This window comes from Phocoena phocoena, chromosome 12 (assembly GCF_963924675.1).
Source record: "Phocoena phocoena chromosome 12, mPhoPho1.1, whole genome shotgun sequence".
Classification (NCBI taxonomy): domain Eukaryota; kingdom Metazoa; phylum Chordata; class Mammalia; order Artiodactyla; family Phocoenidae; genus Phocoena; species Phocoena phocoena.
In genome coordinates, this window is record NC_089230.1 from 82749272 (window position 1) to 82774482 (window position 25211).

At 44.1% G+C, this 25211-nt stretch overlaps 1 protein-coding gene across 1 annotated transcript; it reads right to left on the reverse strand.

Moving 5' to 3' along the window:
- Nucleotides 1–10691: 10691 nt before the first annotated feature.
- On the reverse strand, nt 10692–24084 carry OGFRL1 (opioid growth factor receptor like 1). Its single transcript, XM_065888665.1, has 7 exons — nt 23845–24084; nt 19277–19363; nt 18819–18900; nt 16013–16091; nt 15857–15923; nt 15607–15752; nt 10692–11358 (listed from the first exon to the last, which is right to left on the reverse strand). Exons 1-7 carry the CDS (start codon nt 24082–24084, stop codon nt 10692–10694), a joined length of 1368 nt encoding a protein of 455 aa, XP_065744737.1.
- Between the last annotated feature and the right edge of the window lie 1127 nt (nt 24085–25211).

Genomic DNA, 25211 nt, shown 5'->3' on the forward strand with positions numbered 1-25211 from the left:
ATGGAGGTTAAAGGAATTTGGGCGACAATTTACTCCATCCATGAAAACTTCCATAGGGTTTCCATTTAATGAAAACTTAAGATAAGCGAGTTCTTAGTTTCAATTGGTTGTCAACATGTAGGAAAAAGAAAAGCTCACACCAAAGAAGCAATACAACTGGAAAATTAAACATTAAGGTGAAAAGCCATTTCTTAAAGTGTAGCCTTTACTGTCAATCAGAATTTGGTCTAAAGTGTGAAACCAGAAGGGAAAAGTCAGCTCCGCTGTGAACTGCCAAGGAATTGCCTTTATTCTGCCAAAGCTACACATGCTTCTCTTACAGAAACACTTCTGTCTCATGCTCTCACTTGTTTATTTCCACGCGCATAACGCAGCCATGCACGGAAACAGGTACTCTATTAATCCACCAAATGTGATTTTTAAATTACTTCATCTTATTTCAGATTTCAAACCAGGCAGGAAAAGTAGGACCGTGTACTCCCCTTTCTTTTTTTTAACCTCGGATTTGAAACTTCCGAGGTTAAAACAACTTTAAACAACTGTTTTAAACTTAAATCAGTTTAAAAGCAATTAATGACATCTGTTACTAAGTGACCCCAAATCAGGAAGAAAGTATGATCCAAGTTGGTCAAACAAAGCATTAAATACTTAGGAAATGTTTCAATATAAATCTTTGTACTGTCATACAAATAATTCATTTTGAAAGCTCTTCGTCTTGTGGAAGACATCTAATTTCAGAAATGGATCCAGAAATAGCTGTCCATATATTCACGCTTGTTTCAAGATATCACTGCTAAACATCTTTTTTAATTCAGTGGCCGTGGATTGCTTATTATGTGCTGGACCCTAGGTTAGGCACCCGAGATACAAGACACACTGTGGCATCTTGGGAAGGCTGCATTCTCTCTGAAGGCAGAGGGAAATTTAGGAGTCTTTACACTAGATAAAGGACTACAGAGGCAGCAGGGGTGCAAACGAGGGGGTGGATTGCAGACAAACTCCAGAAGTAGAATCAAAGAACGTGTTGCCAAACCGGATGAGTTGACAAATGAACGTTCCCATGTAGCTCCCTGGTTTCCTGTCCCTTGGGGGGATCAGGTGATGCCATTCGATGAGCTTGGAAACGTCGGGGGCTCAGCCCAGCCAGCTCCGTGTCATCCCAGAGGTGAGCTCTGAGGAACGGCTTGTGTAAAAAGGCACACGTGGGAGGTGACGACAAAGTCCACTGGCAGAGCCCCGGTGGGTTCTTCCCCAGTGGAAATGTTTGAACCAACTTGAGAGCCTGTCGACGTGAACACTGGCCAGTGGAAAATGCTCGGGGCGGTGAGAAAGCCACTCTCACGGACAGGACTCTAGTCTTGGGTGACACCGCTGCACGGGCCAGCCCCCTGTCTAAGCTGATGCTTTTGAACCCTTCCAGTTCCCCGACGACGCTCAAGGGTTACAGGGCAAACACAGTGAACTGGGAGCCCGGGCTCCGGTGCCACCTCGAGCTCTTGCATCTGCAGCATTTGAGGGGGGACAGTTGTGTCCCCTCTCTTCATTTTCTAGGACATTAGGATTCACACTCAGTGTCAACTACGGAAGTCTATAATATCCCTTCCCATTTCTGGACAGGGAAACGGGTAAAATGAGGGGGAATTGGTCGAAATGAATGCCAGAGGGAAAAGAAAATATTCAGCTTCTATCGGCGTCAATGAGAATTTATTTCCCATCTTATTGATAAGTGTTGTGTGGTGCATTCCGAAACGATTTACGGTTGAACGAGACAGCGGCCCAGGAACTCTGGTGACCCCATCTTAATTTCACGGTATGAAGATGCTTATAGGTTAGAATTTTGAAAGATGAATATTTATTTAGTAGAAGATTATTCATCCTCCTGGTTCTGGTTGTTAGAAAACAATGGCAAGAAGGCCACCAAGTTCATAGAATTGATTGCACGCACGTTTTTAAACAGTGTTAACTGTTAAGTGGCCTTCTACTAAGGTATGACGTAAATGTCTATTTGGAGGGTTTTAAGTTAAAACTTCCTGCTTCCCATAAGAATCAATGCTGGTGGTGTCCTAAAATAAACTAAGATCATCTTCTGATCCTGATCAAAAGGCTTCAGCTCTGTCCCACACTCCAGCTCTTTCTTGGCAGAGAAGGGAAACCAGTTCAAAAAATTATTCAGGAAGTAATAAAGGGCTATTTCGTACATGCATTACATTCACAATGAGGGAAATTTTCTATCCTGTGAATATCAGTGTGTCTAATATAAAATCATCCATTTTATACCTGGTAGCTTTTCTAGTGAGAACTACATTAAAATAATAAACAAAGCTTAAGATGTTTATTTTGATCTATAAACCCTGTAAACATAGATTAGGCGAGATTGACTTCCATTGAGACAAATGCTGCACAAGGTCTGTGGTGACCAAACATCTAGATTTTCTCTAGAATGCTAGCAACCACTATACAGAAGTGTCTTGAATATGTCCCTGGCATTTCACCCACACTCTAATTCTCCCAAGAAACTCACAAAGTAGACACTGCTGCCAACAGGAGACCAGAGACCCTGAGAACTTACGTGACTCACCCAAAGCCACACAGCCAACTGTAAGTGACCATGTTGCTACATGGACCCAAGTCCACCTGGCCTCCAAGCCAGCTCTCCCCGGTTAGACAAAACGCTTCTTTGCCCTTAGTTTTTCCTCCTTCAGGGATTTTTCTTGAAACTCTCTTCCTGACAACAGTGAAATCATCCACTCGGGGATCTCAGACACCCTCTGGGTCCTAAGGTGAGCCACCAGGGCTCCCTTGGTTCACATCAACCACCACTTCTCTGTTTATTCTTTCCTCCTCTACCCCGTTCCTTTTCTCAAGCTGAGAGTAGAACAAACAAGCTATTTCAATCACAACAAAATATGTTACACACCATTTGAGAAGAACATATTTGTATATTCCTCGGTAGTGCTGAACATACATTAAGGTTATAAAAATAGTGGAACGCTAACTATTATAGCAAAATTAGTAAACCCAGCCTTCCTTAGTAAAGTCAGATCCACGCTGGCTCTCTAATCTCTCTTGTGAATAACCTATTTTTAAAACGCTCTTCCAGTTAACTCCACATATTCACGGAGATAATCCCAAGGGAAAGGATCATCCTTACACGTTCCCTGTAATCAGCCCAACTCCTTAGTCAGTCACAATCACGGAGCCTAAACTCACCCACGAGAGGCCACCCTGACCGTTGACACTTTTCTCCAGGTTGGGATTTGCTGCCATCCCTGGAACACCAGCTGGCCTTCTCTGCATCCACTTGAGGCTTAAAATAAGGAACGTGTTTGAAATCTCTTCTGCGAACTGTCTCCCGTATTATTTAGATTTTACATTCTTAAAGAAATGTAGACTCAGTCCTGCTTTTTTCACTCTACTGACAATCTCCATCTTTTTAAGATCTTAGGTTGCCTTCTGACATTTGACCCTTGGGGAAAAGCAAACATCTCTATTTTCTGTTACCAGAATGCGTCCGTTCTTCCCTTAGGATAATTGCTTGTGTGCGTTGCTCCCTCCCTAAACAGCTCATCCCAAAGGCTGCAGTTAAAATCATGCTTGCTTGCCAGCATGGCTGTGGTCTGTTCCCTCTCTCTCTCTGCGTTTCTCAAGTATGCACAATGTGATTTCATTCTGACTCTTACTAGTTTGTTCTTAGTTCTTTCATACGCTCTTTTCCCGCCTCTACAGGTCAGCGCAGGCAAGCTCCAACGTGACGCCTTTCCTCACCTTCATCCCCGCTGTCCTGCGGCATCTCGAGCAACGTGCTCAATGGCATCTCACAGCTGCATTTTTCTTAATCAAAAAATTGTTGTTAGAAGACCAGCTCTATTAAGTGAAAAAAAATCTGTCCCCTCCATGAGTTATTCATTTTCAGTCATCTGTATTAAATATACTTTAAAAACTTTGCATTAGAGAAAAGTGAGGAAAAGAGAGAACAGTAAACATCCAGGTACTTACACGTGTGATCTGCCCTCCAAAATCTCCCGACAAAAATAAATGCCTGTGTAAAGAAGATTTCACTCTTCAAAATACAATATTTATTTTAGGGGATAAAAGGGAAATAATGTTGATCTCATACCATAACCATAAAAACAGTCTAATCAGAGAAAAACAGCAACGTCATTTGTTCCAGCTCTTTAAAAATATTTTAATCATGCAAAATCAGCATAATGCTAAAATGTTAAGTAAGATGAAGTGGCTTTTGGTCGTTTTACAGGATGTATATTTGGCAATAGTTATTAAAAGTAACAGAACTCTAAATATATAGTTTCAGAAATGATATTTTTAAATACAGCAGTAAACAACAGACACTACTGCACTTTATACATTTTCTGGCATAACACTGCCATACAGTTACAGGATTATAAAATAAGTGTTTCATAGTACCATACAGATCCAGAAACTGGTTACAGCTCCTACCACATACACATGGTATTGCTGTGCACAGACGTGCACGGCGTTCTGTACTTCATCCTGCAGGAGATGACAGAGCACAGAGAAGGCCCACGGCTGCTGGAGAGTCAGCGCTCATGCAGGAAGGAAAGCACACATCTTTCTAAGAATCTACCCATTTTCCTGAAATACTCAAAATACAAAGGACACGATAGTTTCCCAGCTGAAGCGGTGACTGGACCCAGTTAGCCGTCTATCTTCTTAGGTAACACGGAAGAGGAGTGGACAGCTCACTTGGGAAACACGGAAACAACCTTCTTATAAAAAGGACAGGGCTTCCCTGGTGGCGCAGTGGTTGGGAGTCCACCTGCCGATGCAGGGCGCGCGGGTTCGTGCCCCGGTCCGGGAAGAGCCCACGTGCCGCGGAGCGGCTGAGCCCGTGAGCCATGGCCGCTGAGCCTGCGCGAACGGAGCCTCTGCTCCGCAACGGGAGAGGCCACAACAGTGAGAGGCCCGCGTACCGCAAAACAAAAACAAAAGCAAAAAAGGACAAAGAACAAAACGCTTGTCAAACCCTTGCTGTGGTTTGTTGCTCTTAACTGTGGTGCCACACGAGGAAGACGCCATCGCTCTCGCCGGCGTGGGGTATACAGTCACATCGTTAGAAACAGCCTAGCGCGGGACCTCCTTCCCGTCTCTGCAGCCACTGCCTCCACTTAACTTCCTGTCAGTAGAACCACGGGCAGAGGAATTAAACCTGGTGGCACATCATGTGATTATTTCTCTCAGTGTGTGAAAGGTTTCCATCTACTGTGGAGTAAGCGGAATCCAGGCTGAAAATGCGAGCATGAATGGGACTGCTTCCCATTCACACCAGTCCAGATCTCCCTGGCACGGATAACACCGAGCACGTTCCCACCGTAAAGCTTCTGCATCCTCATCTATTCCTCATTCCAGTAAATTCTGGCACTCCACAAACCTACAGTCAGTTACATCTTTATATCTATAAGTGAGTTTCTAGTGACCGTTTCTAATTTTTTGTTTCGATTGTTATTTTCCTCTTCTCCACATGAAACTAAACCCACCAGCACTGAAAAAGGTGTTCATGACCAATGACTGCAGACCTCGGACACTTCTTAGGACCAAAGCTTATTACACAACGAATCTCTCTAGTTAATGTAACTGTTCCACAAACTCCATTATAATTTAAAAACAAAAATATGATAAACTTTATAGCTTCAACATAGTTTTCATATTAAAATATATAAGGTTTCTGATTTGTCTAAAAAAGGTCTCTCAGCATACCAAGTGCGCACTGGTGCCTTTTCCCTTTCACTTCGTCTTTACACTAAATCATTTTATGGAGAATTTTATATAGAGACCTCTGAAAGAACAACCCCAAATAATTTTTGATGGAAATCAGAAGTTTTGAACTGGCGAGAGGGGTAGGCAGAACTGGTATTTCAATGTTTCCCGAGATAGAAAGATTCAGCTGTAATTTACATAGCAGGTGTCCAACTGCTCACAATTTCCTAAACAACTGCAAAATGGTGACGAATGAATTATAACAGGTATTTTATGAAAATTGATACCCAGTGAAACTGTGCATGAGGTCCAAGGTGGCCCACCTTCCTCAGAAGACAGCGATCACGGGGTGCGACACCCTCGGCATCCAGGGGAGGCTCCGGAGACCCCTCCTCTACTGGAAAGGATGCAGCCCAGTGTACATGCCCCTTCACCAAGACGCCCACTCTGGTTCTCAGCCACCTCCCCATCTCTGAACTCAACCTCCAGGCAAGAGTTTGGGCCATAAAACGAAGCAGTTAATTGTGTCCTCCACGTGAACACTTTAATTCAAGGAAACAAACATATTAAGAAGTTATTTCCCACAAGTAACTAAAACAATAAACTTCTCAACAGATGAGGGAAAAAGTAGATGACAAAAGACATTCTCTCTAATCTAGGGAAAAAGCAAGAACAAGTACTGTTTAAATGTTTCTAATAAAACTACAGCATAAAAGTCCAAATTAATCTCAGATTCCTCCAACTATCTACTGGAATTAAACTTTTAAATCATTTCTCTAATAGAATGCCATTCTCTACATCCCTCTGTATCTAAAAGCAAAAGTAAAACACAGATTAATATTACTTGTAGTAACTGAGAGATGTTTACAATGAAAATTACAGGGTGTAGCAAAATTAGGCAGAAGCATAAATAAATGTAACAATGCAGTTAATCTTTCTGCTTAACTTCACGCCTTACTTCTTTCTCAAATGTAACACATTTTTGAACACTGTGGCTAGTACACTTCCTTTTGAACTGATGTTACTGATACAAATGGAAATGTCTCCAAAATGAAAAAGCACGAAAGTAAATTTCATTAAATTAACTGATCTGTCACGGTTTGGAATGTTTCTTATGGCAAGATTTTATAATGAAGTAAAAATTTAAACTTCTGAATGAAAAGCATTCACATTAGTTAAGGCACATCTGGACACCTCCAGGCATTCATATTTATAACTATATTATTCTATCATTAACTTCAGTAATAAGGAATTTCTAAAACATGGTCTGTCCCTAAGTACAGTCTGCTGGGTGGGCTGGAACAGGCAAAGAGGCAGGGTGTACTCACTGGCACCCTAGAGATTACTCAACAAATATGCTCATGGAATAAACACTAAAGAATTCTAAATTGAAAGAAGTCAACCCTTTGTACACCCCTAATTTTCCAGATCCTACTGTGACCCAGGCCATCATTTTCTACAACTGCACCACATTTGAAACGATTCTTGCTTGTCTAACTTCAGCCTACCTTACACTTAATGGATATACCCCAAAGGAAAAAAAAATTGGAACTTTTTAAGTGGGAAACAAAATAGAAATCTTCAAAACTACTCCTATAACAAAGAGTCCCCACTCACCCCAAATAAACTTGAGAGACCCACAGATGCAATTACAATCAAGCAAGATCAAGAACGCCCTTCTCTTCTCAGGTTAGAAAATAAAGCTTTTAGAAGAGCCTCAATTATAGAAAGACAAAGAAACTGGCTTGATTTAGTTACTCAGTAGATTAGACACTCAACCATAACTCTACTATAAACCTGGGAAATTTAACTTTAAACAATTAAACAAATATTCCCTCTCCATCAGTTCAACCAATTTTTGACAACTGGATAAGGAAGTTTACTTTCTAAAATGATTTTTTAGAGAGTAACTCAAATGTAATACTGTACTACAATACTTTTCCTTTTTCACCAGAGCATTCCTTCTGTCAGGTTAAAGTGTAAAAACTAGAAACAAAAGTAGGTAATTTTTAAACATAATCTTTATATTTTTAATACTTAGCAAAAAATCTTAGAACTTCTCTGGTAACTCCAGAGTCATAAGTTTTGTTTTCTCCTTGAAACTGAAAAAGGTTGTTTCTCAAAACTAAAATCCAAAATAAAACTATACCAAATAATTTTTGAACTGAGAACTGGACGTGACTTAGAGAAAGCAGACATATTTTCAGTTCTGTCATGATTCTTTTCAGTTTCTTATGAGATTGAGCATGAAGATGTATAATGGTACAATACTCTTACTGTTGTAAACTTTTTCTCTACAGAAATATATCTTTTCATCATATATCACTTTACAGTATTTCAAAATATTTTCACATATATCGTCTCCTTTGGGATATGAAAGCACAAAATATTAGAAATATACTAGACTAACCAAGCGGTGTAACATCTATTTGCCTGAAATGCAAATTAGTATTTTATCAATAGCCAATACTTAGTATATTCACAGTCCATGGTACAATGATAAAGTCTATATATTCACAAAAATTCAATAAAGTTTCTAGTCATTTGGCCATGCTCCACTGCGTTTTTAGAACAGCTTCTTAGTTTCTGCAAGCACATGGTAGTTCTTAAAAATACAAAACATCACAGTCAAACCCAGAGGGCTGTTTCGTGTCGTAACACACACACCTAAAGACACACCTACAGATCTTACTGTAAAACTATTGAATGTACAGAGTATTCTTAATAGAAAAAAACTCTAGACGTTCATAATTTTTATCTGCAAAAGGAATGCCATCCTCTCACTTGTTTCCACTGAAGAATTCTCTCGTAAGTTATGTACAGATTAAGCGTAGGAATCAGACTGTTTCACGAGAGTATGCATTTCAAAACAACATGGTAGAAAAAGGCCACTGTTTTAAGTGGAAGCCAGGCAGTTTTCCCTTGAGACTAAATATTCTCAAATTAAACAGTACAATCTCATCAAATCCCTAATTAGGAATACGCTAAAAGTTAAATTATTGAATGAAACATTTTTACTTCTAAGGGTTCTGATATACTATTAGTTTCTATGTGATTTAGATTATATCCATTTCTTTTAGTATCTGTCCACTTATTAGTATTTTAATATCTGGTCACAAAATTTTAACATTATGCACTTAGAAAGTGGTGTGAACACTTTATCATGTATGCAAAATTGGTAAGGTATTTCAAGTGAATCATATTCCTACAATTCAGCCCAATGTGACAACCTACTCTCACGCGCTAAGCTGTAGAACTGTTTATTGAGCTCGATGGGGCCATTAGAGGGTCCATGTGAAAAAACAAAGAAATTGAAATGCAGAAGCAGAATGGTTTCCCCAAATCCTAATGCTCACTTCACAAAACAGTAGAAAGCAAAAACTGTCATTTCTCATATCATGAGAAATGATAGTGAAAAAATATTCTATATTTATTGGAATACAATATATAACATGAGCGTTACTAACATTCATATAAAATAAGTCAGATTTGAGCAACAATGCTGTTTCATGTAAACTTCAAGGCAATGTAACCCTTCTAAAGCATACTACTTGTGTGTCTATTTTCTAGAAACCCTCCGCTAAAAATCCTCTGGTCAATAAAGGTAACAGAAGATGACATAATGTGATTTAAAAATAGGACACAGTAAAAATTCTCTGAGGGTTAAAGTGTATAGAACTTCCCTTAAGGGCCTAAGAAACACACAAAAGCCAATTCCTTTCTAAATGAAATGAAGTGAAAATAAATTTTTTCTGTGAATTGCTTTCACTATATGTGTACGTATGCTCTGAAGTTCTCACCACAGTGTTTGACTGTTTTCGAATGTGTAATAATTAGTAACAATAGTATAAGCAAGAAAGTTATTTGCTCTTACCCAATATTAACACATTCAGTGCTTACTAAAACTGAATATACGGGATGTCCAGTCTGTTCTCAATTTCGAGCCTTTACAACTTAGAGATGCAGCAGATTATATTTTTTCTAAAGATATACTGTGGACTAAGCCATATTAATGTCATAGTCTACATAACGCTGAGATATTCATGGTTTTAGGGACCACTGCCTTGTTGCCAGTGCCAGATGCGTGCCTTTTGAAAACGAATAATTCCCTTTCTTATTTTTTAATTCTTTAGTCATTTGCATTCAGAAACAAGCACCAAATTTGTACGGAACAGCCACAGAAGGCAAAATTCTCTTCTTGGACTTTTGCATCAAAATTTGTTTTTAAGCACTTAACACAGAAAACCATGTTTATTATTTTAAACAAATTCTTGAAATAATACAGTCGACAGTTCCCTCTACGCCACGTAAATGTCACTGTAGTAGATCATCCGAATGTACACTAGAAATGCGCGTGCCCGCCGACACAGGTGGCCAACGAGGGAGAGAATGGAGAGGGGAAGAGGAAAAACAGCAGGACCGACAAACGGGGAGGGGCAAGTGTATCTCCCCAGGAACATCCATCCCACTTACCAGAAACTAAAAATAAGCATGCTGAGGTGCTGTAATGAAAAAACTCCCAATTTCTTCCGAATACATCTGAGAAGACCAAATTCTTTCTCGCAGCTTAAAAACAAAGGAATCCATAAAACGGGCAAAGGGGTGGCAACCTAACGAAATTATCCACTTGATTTTCTTCATGTAGAGCGGAGTCTCTCCAAAGAATTTATTTGCTGTATCGAAGACTACATGGTTATTTCCAGATACACTGAAAATAATTTAAAAGTAATTGTTGTGTACCGGATTCGAAAACTCACGTCCCCGAAGTGTTACAGAATGCATTCACGAATGGGGTCCTGTCTTCAGACTTCTGGTGAAATATTAAATTCACTGTCATCCAAAATCAAAACCAAGTGACAACTAAATGCTTACCACAGAGATCACCAACAGCCGGCTACCCTCCGAAACGTGGCCTCTGTTCTTCACCCACACGGGTCTGTGGGCTTCCTGATAATTCACTGTAAGGGTGCGTCATCGTGGGAACCTGTCTCTCCGGGACTTTCACAGTCCTTGTTTCGGTTTTCACGCTCTTCATCTTTTTCAGAGGGAGACGCACGCTCCTTTTTCTCCAGCGCATGCGCAACTGTCTCTTCTGGTTGAGGACTGGAATTGTCGGCATCACCCTCCCTCTCTGGGTCTCCCGACCTGGCAGCCTCGCTGCCGGCCTCTGAGCTGGGCCAGTCTGTCTCCTCCTCTGGCTCCCTAGGTGTCACTTTTTTGTCTTCGGCAGCTTTGCTATTTATGCGCCCAGCTGCGGAGGGATTTTTGGAGTCCTTGGGTTTTTTGTGCGTAGACGTCTGGCTGTGATGCCCCGAGGTGGGCGGGGCGGGGGTCTTCGGGGCTTTGCTGCCCTCGGGCTGTTCCCTCCTGGGTGGTCCCCAGATAAAATTCTCCGAGGGCGTGTAATGTTTCTGGGCGAACCGCAGGAGTCTTCTCCTTTCCCTTCTGTCTCTAATTGTGTACACGAAATACTCCAGTGCGCTCTGTTTAATATTGGGGATGGTATTTTCCACAAGAGCCTCATGAAGAATAAGTTTGACAAGAGGAGATTTAAAACTTTCATATCCAAGCTCGCCGAGGCTTTTCAGAATACGAGTGATCCTTAAATAGTTGTGCTGAGACCTGGAAGAGGATTGAATACAACGAAGGAGGAAAATTAGCGGAAAGCAGGGGCGTAAAAACCACTGGGAAACTATTTCTGATGGAAGAGTAAGCTGCGAAAACATGCCTTGTAATGACTTGGCTAAAAGTCGTAACAGACACCGCTAAGAAGAATAAAACAAGATGTGAAACCCCTGTACCTCAGTGTAACGCCAATCTGTGTAAAACTCCAATGCATAAAATAAATTCTCCTTTTTCCTTTAGTTCTTTGTACTTGAAAAACATTTAGATTTTCAATGTATTCCCATGGGTGTCGAATTGCTGTTTGTTAACTACACTGAGGATGACTATCTACTACACAAATGTATCGTACCTGTCACAGGTACACAGTGCCGAGCATTGGTTACCGGCCGAATGTACGACTTACAGGGTCAGCGGGCCAGCGGAACCCACCATATCAACCGACTCAGAAGGAAAGCAGCAGAAACCATTCTACCTCGCTGGAACAATTCTGACAAAGGAGGCAGAAGTGACTTATTTAGCAGAGCAAAGAGTACAGGCTTTGGAGTCAGAACCGAATTCACACCCTAGCTGTGCCACCAACAGCTACATGAAATCACGGCACCGCTAAGGCTCAAGTACCCTCATCTTTAACGTGGGGGAAAGGGCCCACACCTCACTGCACTTGTAAGCATCAAATTAGCTGACATATATGCAGAGCATGTGGAACTCAATCAATTTCAGACACTTCAATATAACATCAATATAATTATTGGTATTGGTATTATTCAGATTTGGTACTAAGGACTACCTTATGTGTACCTATCCCACCTTAATCACCTCATTCTCTTCCGTCTGTGGCCTCTCTCTCACCTCCTCTTTCCCTATCACAGAATTTAAAATTTTACTTCTAATGGCATGGACTGCAAAGACTCCTCTTTCCCCAGATTGCACTAACATCTTTCTTTTCTTGTCCCAAAACTAAAGCCATTAGCAGATGAAAACTTTCCAAACCTATTTTGTCACGATTCATAATCTTGCCCCCCTACCTCACTCAGCCCAAGAGTTGCTTTATTACAAATACCTGGCTGCATCCTAAGGGAGCCTTCAGGTCCATGTATTAATCATATGTGTCATCACCAGCCCGGGGTTAGTTACTCACCCAATATTGCACCACTTATTCCTCACTTCCCCAAGCCTGTCTATACCTCAGACACTGAACTTTAGACAAGCATCGCATACACCTGCCTTGGCTTCCACAAGTGCTTGGTATTCGCTTAGGAATAACTAGCAGCTTATTTGGGAAGCCTGGAAGAGGATACTGAATTATTTGAGGGATGGAAGGGCGTGGCTCCATGGCCTTATATTTTAAGAAGAGAGTTAGTTTGGACAAAACTAAACCCTTAATGATGTGGGCTCACCAGACGCTAGAAATGACAAGTCCAGCAGTTTTCATTATCTCCAGCCTCCTGGATGTTTACCAAAATAGTGTTCTCTTACTATTCGACTCTTTGAAGGCCAAAGGGTACAATGTAGCACAGATACATTTCGGTCTTATGAATCTGTATTTTTTAATAGTTAGGAAGTACCAGTCTTTGGAGACAATACAAATTTGAGTGAAGTTAAGACAATGTCTTTATCAGCAAGACTGATCCAATGTAGAGTTTGCATACTCTAAAAACTTGGTGGTAAAAATCCCAACATCTGCTTCATAAGTCTATGAGAAAGAGAGATATGGAAAAGCGGAAGAATGTTTTCCTTTAAAAATCCCAAAGAAGAGTTACACGACACAACAAAATTTCCTATATTTGCAAGCAGCTCAGTTTCACATATCCAGTCCGGGATGAATGGCCAAGATAAAATTTCCGTGCACACTTAATCTGTATCAACACGTTCGCCAATTAAAAAGGTTACGTAACAGTAGAAAAGGACAAACACTGGGGTTGAAGAGAATGGAGATCAGGATTATAGAACAAAATTATACAAGAAAGAAATCGGGTGTTGCAGTATGATTTGAAATAAATGTCACAAAGAAATACAAAAAAAAACACCCCACACTCCTAGAGTCGTGAGTAGACTTTGGGGTCGCGTAGCAGATCAAAGAGAGAAGCTGGGCTTCCAGACAGCGGTAAGGGTAGTAAGAAGGACTGAAGCTGTCAGGAAGAGCAGCTTAGCGAGGAAAGGACACGCAAAAGCCAAGAACCAGGAGACAGAAAGTAAAAGTGAGAGGGGATTCCAGGGTCTAAAGTACAGCTCCGTAATCCAAGGTGATTACAAATAAAATTGGAAATCCATCTTCGTGGCTGGTCTATATGTCTGCACTCTCGTGTTTGAAAACGTTTTACCTCTTTTAGTCATGGTCACTTGTTCACTAAACTTTATTTCACTTGATTTTCATTCAGTAGTTTTTATCCGCTAGGCTACGATAAATGTATTGAGTTCCCTGCTTACTGTGAAAAACTCAAGATGTCATACAGCTTAAAACACAAGTAAAAGCTGTAAGCAATACCCACGGAAAGGAAAAATGATGGTGGAAAGGGTGAAGCACGGGGCAGTAGGGGTCAGGTTCCCCTCCCCACACCAAGCTAGGACATCACTCAACGACAGCCTTCAGAAGGGCGGCTTCCAGCTACTAATCTGAGGATCTGACAATAAAACCCCAAGGAGGATTTAGGCAGACAAACCTGTTTTGTTCCTCATTATTCACTCAACAAACATTTACTAAGTATGACTGCTATTCCGACCAAAACAAAAGCAGGTGGAAATTCTCTAAAACGATAGTCGTGGGTACATGGAAGATGAGATGCTACCAGATCCTCTTCAAAGGCTGCCTTCTGCCATCCTTCATGTCAACAGGCTACTTGCACACAGCTTTCTGTGACAGTCTGACATAAGTGCTTAGAAACTCTGTCCAGAGGTAGCTACCTGCATTGCCTAGGCAGAGGCATATATACTTCTGCTATAAGTGCTCTACAGAAATCAAAGTGAACTTGAGTTATGAGTTAATGGGTCTTCTCGTCAAGATCATAATGCTTTATGCCCATATCCTGCGTGTTTTAGTGCAAGCTACCATTTTAACAGCGTTGATTATAACTAATAAAGTAAATGGAAGGCTTAAACATTCATATTGTACTCATACTCATTTTACACAAGCAAGATAAAAGTTCTAGGAAAGCACAAAAAATTGAGTTAAGCAATGCCAAAAATTCTGTTTGGGGCAAAGAAAAATTTCTTAGGTTAGTTTTAATTTTTTTTTCTCTTAGTACTTGGCCAGTTCAGCTAATTACAATGTGCTAAAAATGTTTAAAGTTGGTTTTATAGTCCAGTGCTCATAAGTCACCCTATAATTAAAAAGAAAAAAAAGCCAGTTTGCATGCAAAGAAAATAATAATAAAAAAAACCCAACTTTGGGCATATGTGTTAATGAAAGTTATAAATATCCAAGCAAAAGAATATAGCAGGGCTTCCCTGGTGGCGCAGTGGTAGGGAGTCCGCCTGCCGATGCAGGGGACACGGGTTCGTGCCCCGGTCCGGGGGGATCCCACATGCCGCGGAGCGGCTGGGCCCGTGACCATGGCCGCTGAGCCTGCGCGTCCGGAGCCTGTGCTCCGCAACGGGAGAGACCACGGCGGTGAGAGGCCCGCGTACCGCAAAAAAAAAAAAAAAAAAAAAAAAAAGAATATAGCAAATCAATTCCAAATAAACTGGTAAAATTTTCTTCCAGGTGTTTGGCTTTATTAACCAAAAATGGGCTTCTGGTTTTGACCTAAATGGCGACGATTCTAATTTTCCCTCTTTCTTAGTAAAATGTATGAGTACCTGTCGGTCTTATGAAATGATTTTTACATGTCATAGGCTTAATTCATGGATTTAATCTAAGAAAGCACTGTACCTGAGAAGCGTGCTGAGCTAGCAGAATCTCACAACCTAGGGGATGGGTCTGGAAAAGTGTACACAAACAACAACCGCAAAGGTCAAGCAACGTGGTGTAAAGAGGGGGCGAGGCCACACTTGGCTGGGGGCAGCAGAGATGCTTCGGGAAGAAACAGCTCTGAAACCGAGCAGCCGCGTTTCTACCTGGAATGTCATTCTTTTTTGGCTGCTACTTTGTTTTGCTTTAGAATACAGAACAGGAATAAAGTGCATTTCAGACGAGCTTTTGAATTCAAATTCCTGAGCCCGTTTGTTGCTTGTTCTGCGAGCCATAGGGAATTCCAACCCGGGGAAAACACCACGCCAGCCCGGGTTGCACTGCGGGGCTTTACTTACTCGTTCAGGTGCTGAAACCTTTCCTGCCAGTTAACAGCCCGAGCAACATTTCCAGTTTTATCTATCAGTTTTATTCCAAAAAATTCCAACATCATTTTATAAGCCAAGAGGAATCTTCTAATTGCCTCTTTTGTTTTCTTGAATTCCTAATGAAAAAAGAAAAGTCAGCTGGGTGACTCGGACTTACCAGGGCCATCAAATGGCAATATAATCTGGCTAATTCACACCAAATGAAATGAGCTGGCCTTACCTCAATTTCATACGTAGTTAGTTCTTTAGCGTAAAAGTTCAAGCCTTGTTCTCTCAGGGGGAAAAGCCTACGTTTTAGAAAAATAATATTTTTATATTAATGTTGCCTGGGAGACACACATGATGAAACAGGTGTGAGACAGAGCACACGACTGACCATTGGATGTAGGTGTGGCTGTATTCCAGCTTCTCGTAATCTCCTTTCCACTTACTGAGAACTTCTTCAATGTAAACACCTAAAGAGGAAAGATTTAGAACACGAACCAGACGTGTAAAACATTGTTGGAGGCATTTTAAGACTGAATCGCTTAAGCCTTATGTTAAAACTTAACAACAGCACACAACAACAATGCTTGTGTAAGATGAATACCCTATGCCATATACTCTGTTATGTAATAAGTCTAATTCTAAAAAAAATTTATGTCACCTCAGATCGGAGAAAGCGCTACTGGACAGTTACTCTAAAGCAGAGGCTGGCAACCTATGGCCTGCCATGTGTTTTATAAATAAAGCTTTATTGGAACACAGCCAGGCACATCCATTCACGTATTTTCTATCATAACAGGGGAGTTGAGTAGCTGCAACAGAGATTGCGTGGCCCGCAAAGCTGAGGATATTTACTCTCTGGCTCTGTACAGAGAAAGTTGGCCAACCCCTGCCCTGGAGGGCCATAGAGTTCTTGAAATACTAGATCAAATAAAAATGAAATGTATGCCAGGCAAAAAGAAAGGAAGGAGACAAAGATGGGAAGAAGAGAAAGGAGAGAAGCAGGGAAAAGGAGGAAAGGGAGGAGAGAAAAGGGAAAGGAAATGGTGGTGAGCGCCTCCTAGCGGCGGGGGCCGGGATTACACAGGGTGTAGCCAGCCCGCTGAATCCACCCAGCACTGTCTCAAACCAGCGTCACCAGCCCCGCTTTACCACCGAGGACATGGTGCGATTTGCTCAGTCACACACTAACAAAACCAGGAGTAGAACACAGGTCTTTCTGGTTCTGAAACGTAAGCCCTCTTCTTCACCACATCCAGTTCTTCTCCTATAAGAACTTATCATGGCAAAATCCTCTGCTTCCCAAATCTGTCTAGTCACAACTGACTGTGCGGCCACTTAGTCAATTTTATAGGAAAAGACACAACAACCTAACACCTTTCTAAACGTAACTCATCTCCTTCTCGTTTCCTCCAGAGATCACCAGTTTGTGGTAAAAGGCTGTTTTTTAATCATCAGCATGTTGAAGCCATTTACCTCCATAATTTCCCATTTGTTTCCCCTTCCATCTATCCCTCCTCCTACTTAATAAGTAACATACATCGTTGCAGCCTTAGGCTTACTGACAAGCGTGGTGTGTGTGTGTGTGTGTGTGTGTGTGTGTGTGTGTGTGTGTTCACACATACTGGGAAGGAAAGTGAGAGTTGATGTAATTTATATAATAAACTAGAATAACATTTTATGTGACCTTAGCTAAAACTTCTGACCTCCACCAGGCTTACAAGATTTTCAAATAACTTTTGTGATAAAGATTACAAAAAATTAATGCATTGCTTTAAGTTATTGCTCTACATTACCACCTCGAAAATAAATTCACTGTTAGAAACATAAAAATAATTGAGTTAAATACTGTCATTATCTCTATGTTCAATGTTTTTAATATTTTGAAGGCATTCCTTTGGGAAAAATTTTTTTAATTCACATCAGAGTCAAATTAGCTACCTATCATTGCATTTCTTCAAAAGGTTTTCTTACTCCATGTCCTAAAAAACTAATTTAATTAATACTATTTCAATTAGTAAATAAAGCAGTACCTTTCTACCGTTAGTCAATACAACAGGGCATTTTTATCTAGAGGGCTCCTTCCAAAACAGGGCAGACTTCTGGGACACCAGAAATCAACTGAAGATAAGGGGATCTGGCCATTGCAGCAATGTTCTTACATCCTAATTTCCAACTGGTGCGTCTGCCAGTGCACAAATATAGGGAATTCCTTAGATATTCTTCAGCCAGTTAGTTCATCAAAGAATGCAAGGTCCTGCCACTCGGAGAGCTTTGCAATCCATGACCCTCGTTCCCTGACTCACGCTGCTGGGGATTTGGCTGGGTTTCCACTGAGAGTAAAGAGCAGCCGCCAGGGCCATCTGGTCATCTCACAGAGATAAGGGCTCTATGGACGGGGAGCAGCCAGCTTTCTGGTTTGACCTGGATAAAATGAGGACGCCCACCACGAACCACGGCCTGGTGCCTGGGTGAATCATGCATATTACCACGGAGACTGCACCCTCTCACTAAAGGTTTAGGAAAGATCCTGGGAGGGCAACTGTAGAGTGTGGAGGAGGGCCAGTATATCTGACAGAGTTGTGTGGAGATCTACATGTGTGCAGTTCCCTCCCTGGGATGTTGGAACGCTGAACTGGGGCTGCTCTAGCTCCCTGACCTTGAATCTGAAAATCGACAGGAAAGATTATTCTAATAGAAAAAAAAAAACACCTTTCAATTATGTTCCAAAGATTTTCCGGGTTTGGCACAGTGAAAAGAACACCGAACTCTGGAGCCCAGATCCAAGTCTCTGATCAAGTCTATGATCGAGTCGGTCATCAAGACCCAGCAACTTCATCTTTAAAATGAGGAAACTGAATTTGATCTCCCTTATGGGTCCTTAATAATCTAATATTCTATGGTTCTCAAAATCTCCTCTTTTCCTCTCACAAAAATGGCCCCCACTACCTTTCAGATAGTAGCCGCCACTGTAAACAGGTGGTGGGAAGGATGGCCAATCCTCAAGTTACTCCCCCAGAACCTGTTGAGCAGATGCTCACAGCTCAAGGGTCTAGGACTCTGGGGACACAGTGGACGGCAGGGCAGAGTAAAGCCAGTCAATGAACAATGAATGCACCGACCATGGAATGAACAAAGAATGACTAGCGGTACTACTATTTAAAGTTTGCTTTTTACCAAGGGAGCGGATTACTCACCATCAGGCTTAAATGGAATTTTATTCTTATAAAAACGAAGGTTGCTCAAGTCATTTTGATATCGGATATCTTTGAAGTTCTGCTAAAGGAAAAAATAAATCAATCTCCAGCATGTGGACATATAAAAAAAGGCACAAGGGGCTTCCCTGGTGGCGCAGTGGTTGAGAGTCTGCCTGCCGATGCGGGGGACACGGGTTCGTTCCCCGATCCGGGAAGATCCCACGTGCCGCGGAGCGGCTGGGCCCGTGAGCCATGGCCGCTGAGCCTACGCATCCGGAGCCTGTGCTCCGCAACGGGAGAGGCCACAGCAGTGAGAGGCCCGCGTATCGCAAAAAAAAAAAAAAAAAAAAAAAAAAGCACAAGGACCTTCCTTGCACATTTGCTCACTGGCACCACAAAGTAACAAAAACAGAAGGGAAATATTTTACATTTTAGAAAAAAAAATTCTATAGTCTTACTGGGTACTGGTGTCGGTATTTGTACAAATCCCTCGCAGCATAAAAACTTCTCTTTGGTTTGGCAGATACTTCAGTGGAATCAGCCTCCTAAAATAAAAAGTGAAATTCCATTTACGTGTTGAAGCAAGATAATTTCATCAAGAAGTTTCCAGAACAAACTTAAAATAATGAACATCCATAAAGAAAGCCTGAAAAGTGTGAAGATGTCCAGATAAATGAAGGATATTATAAATGTCCTCTTAATAACGCTTACAAGCAACATTTGTTGGCATTCTCGTTTCCTGAGTGGAAGCCAATAACATTTGTCCTAAGGTGTTTCACTAAATGAAAAACTTTATTATTCGCCAAAAGCCTATAGAGGCCAAATGTTATGGATCGGTATCCAGTAGAAACCTTAAAACCCTAGAATTCTTAAAATGAATGCAAGACCTATATTTTACCAGAGGTTACACAAGTGATTCTTTGACCAAACTTATTTTAGAATACTTTACATAACACTAAAAAAAAAAAGTGTTAAGATAATAAATCAATTCCTCAAAGAAAACTGTCATTAATTTTGCAATGTTTAGCTGTACTTGGAAGTCAAGTAATAGTAATGCAAGGAAAGGGTCTTTTAACACAAACTAAATAGCTTTCTAAATTCCACCCTTTACAGCACCAGAACAAGTACACAAAGGTATGAATAACCTTCCATTAATTCAGTGATAATACAATGTGATTAAAGCTAGAAATTTTCAAATATATACACAGAAAGCAATAAAAGCTCTCAAAACCAAACTCCCAGCCCCATGACATAATTTTGAAAATATAAGATACAGGTCAATAGAATCAGTTCGCATTCTCGAACTCCATGTATCAATACTATGATAACGTGCAGGAACGTGCTTCGGGTCCAGGGTCACGCAGAAGGGCAACAAGACTGGTGACAATGATGAAACAGATGACAAAGTTTAGGTCCGAATATTCCTTAAGACCTTTGCCCCTAGCCTTTTCTCCTCAGCCCCCGCCCCCATCTGTGCTGACAGACTGGCATCCTCTAGGCAGTTTTCACACGTTTCTGAAGTGGCGTGATTCTCACTATTACTACAAGTACAGAGATACTTAACCAAACTCGCTGGTGTTTAACACTGGCTACTCTGTCACATTACATAAGCGAGGCAAAGCTTACGTTCTGGTCCTTGCCACACGTTTCAAAATAGCTCTGCCTAGCAGGTTTCTGGATCTATTTAGCCTGAGCTACAACCCCATGACTCATCATCCGACATGTGTATAGAAAGCACTTTTCCATGTACAAAGCACATATATTATTTCCTTTGATTCTCATAACACACCTGGCAGGCAGTTAGGAGTGCTTCCATCTTAGAAACAAGGTAACGCAGGCTCAGAGAATTTCACCAACACCCAGAGGCCTGTGACAGCGGGAGAAGGAGAACCCCAGGCTCTGGGCTCCAAGTCTAACTAATTAGGTCTGAATCCGTTTCAGCTCCACCAAATGCGAAGGATCATTATAGAAACCGTGGTGTCATTTCAACAGCCCCAAACTGGGAGTCCGGATACTTGGGCTGAGTCTTCACTCTGCTGCTGCTTTGTGAAGCTTTTAACTGAATCCTAGTTTGATCATCTTTGAAAGGAGAATGACTCACACCCTGCCTATTTCCCAGGATTATCACGGGAACGCCCACCTCCTCCATCCTCTAAATGTGCCAACCTGCAGGCAGTGTCCCTGCTCTGCCCCCACTTCCCGCTCCTTTGGTCTCTCTATCCCACCCCCTTTCACCTGCTCAGACACCGATTTTGTTCCTTAACATATGATTCCTAGTTCCTGTGTCACCAAAATGTTCCTTTTTTTTGCGGTACGTGGGCCTCTCACCGTTGCAGTCTCTCCCGTTGCGGAGCACAGGCTCCGGACGCGCAGGCTCAGCGGCCATGGCTCACGGGCCCAGCCGCTCCGCGGCACGTGGGATCTTCCCAGACCGGGGCAAGAACCCGTGTCCCCTGAATCGGCAGGCGGACCCTCAACCACTGCGCCACCAGGGAAGCCCTGTCCCTGTCTTCTGGGTCATTTCTTTCAACAAACATGCTGTAGTGTCTCTCATCTTAAAACAAACATACAGGGCTTCCCTGGTGGCGCAGTGGTTGGGGGTCCGCCTGCCGATGCAGGGGGTGCGGGTTCGTGCCCTGGTCCGGGAGGATCCCGCATGCCACGGGGTGGCTGGGTCCGTGGGCCGTGGCCGCTGGGGCTGTGCATCTGGGGCCTGTGCTCCGCGGCGGGAGGGGCCGCAGCGGTGAGGGGCCCGCGTACCGCAAAAAAACAAACAAACAAAAAACATACATAAATTGGAACTGACCCAAACCCCACCTGAATGACAGATCCATAGCTCTGCTCCCTTTTACAGTAAAGCCTCGCTGGAGAGTTGCCCAGAGGCCCAGTCCGTCTCCTCTTCTCCCATTTACCACCCCAACCAGGCTTCCTTCCTCCGCATTCCATCCACAACCAAACGACTCTTGTGAATGCCACCTAACAAATTTCCATCTCACTGAGCACCCTTCTTGGTGCTCAACTCAGGCAACCTCCCAGCAGCATGGGGCCAGCTAAGCCCTGTCCTTCCTGAAACACTGTCACCTGCCACAGCTGCCCTGGTTTCCGTCCCATCTCTTCGGTCGCCCCTGGTCAGCATCATCTCTGGTTCCCCCTCCTCACGTGCTCTCAGTGGAGGAGTGCCCAGGGCTTGACCACATTTCTCACGCTCCTTGACGACCCTGTATCTTCCCAGGACTTTCAATACCTCCACTCTTACATGCTGATGACTCCAGTCCTGGACTGAGGCTCCACTCGTAATTAACTACTCACCAGCTCCACTCGGATGTCTCATAAGATATTAAACCCAAGAGCATTCTTGACCTAACCTCAGATGCCGCTTTCCCCCTCGACTTCCCCATCTCAGTGAATGGCACTGTCGTTTGTCAGCTATTCAGTTGGACTAGGAATACAGCAATGGAGCTGGTAAGAAGTAGTCGGTCTGGGATAGACTTTAAAGGTAGCTCCAGTAGTTCTTGCAAATGACTGTGGGGTGTAGGGAACAGAAGAGGTGGACAGTCAAAAGCAGTATTAAAAAGTAGAAGTTACATCAAAAAACAAACGAACAAACAAAAAGTAGAAGTTACATGGTGATACAGAGAAGAAAAATTAATCATTCGAGGGGAAAAGGAAGGGTTGGTGCCATTTACCATTTACTGGGGTTGCAATTAACTGATTGAAACATTAATTATAAAACTGTTTTATATAGATGGACCAGGTGAGTTGGACTGAATCTGAGCGGGTGTTTTTTGACATCCCAAACTTCTTCAGAAGGTTTCTTCATTTGGAGACAAGTGGGAGAGAAAAACACTGGAATACAGTGTCTCATACTTCCCTGAGGTTGAGCTCCCAAGGCAAGATGACCCAACAGCAAGGGGCAGAGTTACATTCACGACTCCAGCACGTCCGAAGTTCTGATGCTGGTGACAGGCATACTTGGGTTTGCACCTCTCTCTCTCTGGATGATCCTGGGCAAGCTTCTACTAAGCCTCAGTTTTCTCTAAAGTGGGAACTCAAAACAGGAACTCCCACCGCACCCCACCCCTGAAACTGCAGTTGATGGAAATGACCTGGATAGCATAGAGCTTGCACTAAGACTGTTTCCTCCTGACCCAAAAAGAAATGATCGTCAAGATGTAGAAGGCAGCCTTCCTATAAAATATACCGCTGATTCCTCTCCTCAACCCAAGAGCCCATGGTTACATCAGATTTGGGGCTCCATTTCCCACCCTCATCCCCCCATGGCTGATGGGAAGGAGGGCCTGACCCGGGACCACCAGCCTGTCAGAGCTCCGCCAGGCGCACTTCTTCAGAGGCTTGGCCACGCAGCTCCGCCTTCTGAAGTTTTCTGGATTATTTTCAGTCCATCAGAGGTTAAAAGGGATATTTATCTCGTTACTAACCCCTCCTCCGAATTGCAGTGGGCAAATGACTTCAGCACAACTGGATCAACAAGTCTTCTGCGTGAAACAGGAATTTTGAAGCGTGCCCTGAACTCCTGGGTTGGAAGGCCTGACTTGGAATAGGAACCCTGGTGTTTTAACGTCGGATGGGGACTCCCGCCGTAGGGAGACGGCTCGCTGCTCCATCGTAGTCCCACCTCATTCCGGGTTTTTTTTTTTGTTTTTTTTTGTTTTTAACCAATAACACGCACTAGATGGGTTTTCACAATCCTCTGTTCTGAGGCAGGTTCTTCCCACCCCGCCTTCCATCACCCGTCTGCGGAGGCAGAGAAGACACCCCTCCAAGTTGGGTTCTGCCCGGAGGGACCGCCTAGTCGCGCCCGCGCTCAGGCCCCAGGCCGGCAGCGGACGGCTCCGGGCGACCGCCGCGCGCAGGCCTGGGTCCCGGGGCAGCGGGACGGCGGGAGGAGGACGAGCCGCCCTGATCAGCCCCCGCCCAGGCCCCGCGAGCGTGGGGTCGCCCGGGGCCGCCCCCTTCCCGGCAACGTCCCCCCCATCCCGGCCCGAGGCCCCCCCCGGCCGCGTACCTGCTCGGTGCCCGCCACCTCGGCGTCCCGGTCGGGCGCGGGGCTGGCGCGGGGCCGGCCGCCGGCTCGCTCCGGGGGCTCCGGGGGCTCCGGGGGCTGCGCGGGCTCCCGCCCCGGGCCCTCGCCGCCGCCCGGCCCCGGTTCCTCGGGCTCGGGCTCCGAGTCCGTCTGCCAGGTGGAGTCGCAGTCCTCCACGGTGGTGGGCTCGCGCACGCCGACCCCGCCGAGCAGGTTGCCCATCGGAGAAGCGGGCGCGGGCGGGCGCAGGGCTCCGGACTCCGGCTGCGGCGGCGCTAGGGCCCGGGCAGGGCCGCGGCCAGGGCGCCGGGCGGCACCTCGGCGCCCAGCCCGCTCTGCCTGCTCGCGGCGAGCGGCGGGCGCAGGGCGGGGAGGAGCCCGCGGCCCCGGGACCGCCGCCCGCGCCCGAGCCCGCCCATCGCTCCCGCCTCCACGGCCCCGCGCGCCGCGCCCGCCGCTCTGCCCCCCGGAAGGCCCGCCTCCCTCGGCCTCGGACGTGCCTTGGGGGGCGGATCGGGGTCCGAAGAGGCGTCGCCGTCTGCGGGTTAAGTCCCGTCCACATCCCCCCCACCCCTCTCTCCCGGCTGTTCCGGGAGGAAGACGGATTGGCCGCGGCAGAAGACATAGCTGGTGGTGACCGGGCAGCACATCAATAGAAACCCCGAGCTACCGAGACTGCATCTGGGCAGCCACCCAGAGTCCCCGCGGACCACAGAGTCAAAGCTGTCTGCTACCTCATCCAAAGAGCAAAAGCAGCAATAACCATCAGACTTTCACCTGCATCCGTGGATGGTTTCACTAACACCCACTCCGCATCTGTGCTCGGAGGAAAAACTCAGAATCCTCGGCCCCTTGGTCTGTTCTGTAAATGGAAGGACAGCCGGGGAAAACGTGTTTTAGAAGTACCTAAAGGTGAAACAGCACGCTGGAACAAGTGACTCCTGTAAACTTTGCATTGTGGCCTCCGGCTACAGGAGGCCACGCCCGCACATGCGCAGCCCGGCGGGCGCTCAGCTCACATCTACAGACTGTGGGCTGAGTAGACAGGTTCGACGTACACGTCTAAAGCTTCTTTCTAAATGTTTCGTGGTGAAATAGGAGACCACAACAGGGACGATGGGCTGTTTCTAGGGCGAGGATAGGTGAACAGGATGCCCATTCCACAGGTAAATCAGGACTGCCCGTCTTCAAGCACTATGGCTGTGGCTCTGCCCCTAATCAGTTTCTGGCCTTGGACAGGTCACACAGCTACTTTAAACCTAAATTTCCTATCAAATAGGACCCGATTTTCTCTTCCACGTCCCTTGCAGCCCTGACTTACTATGATCCACGAATGATCTAAAACTAAT

Excerpts from the sequence above, each read along its gene's own strand:
- OGFRL1 (XM_065888665.1), bottom strand. The coding sequence starts at position 24,084 with ATGGGCAACCTGCTCGGCGGGGTCGGCGTGCGCGAGCCCACCACCGTG. Across the intron at positions 18,901-19,276 it reads AATACCGACACCAGTACCCA|CAGAACTTCAAAGATATCCG; the intron begins GTAAGACTATAG and ends TTTTTCCTTTAG. Across the intron at positions 11,359-15,606 it reads AGGTTTCAGCACCTGAACGA|GTCTCAGCACAACTATTTAA; the intron begins GTAAGTAAAGCC and ends ATCCTCTTCCAG.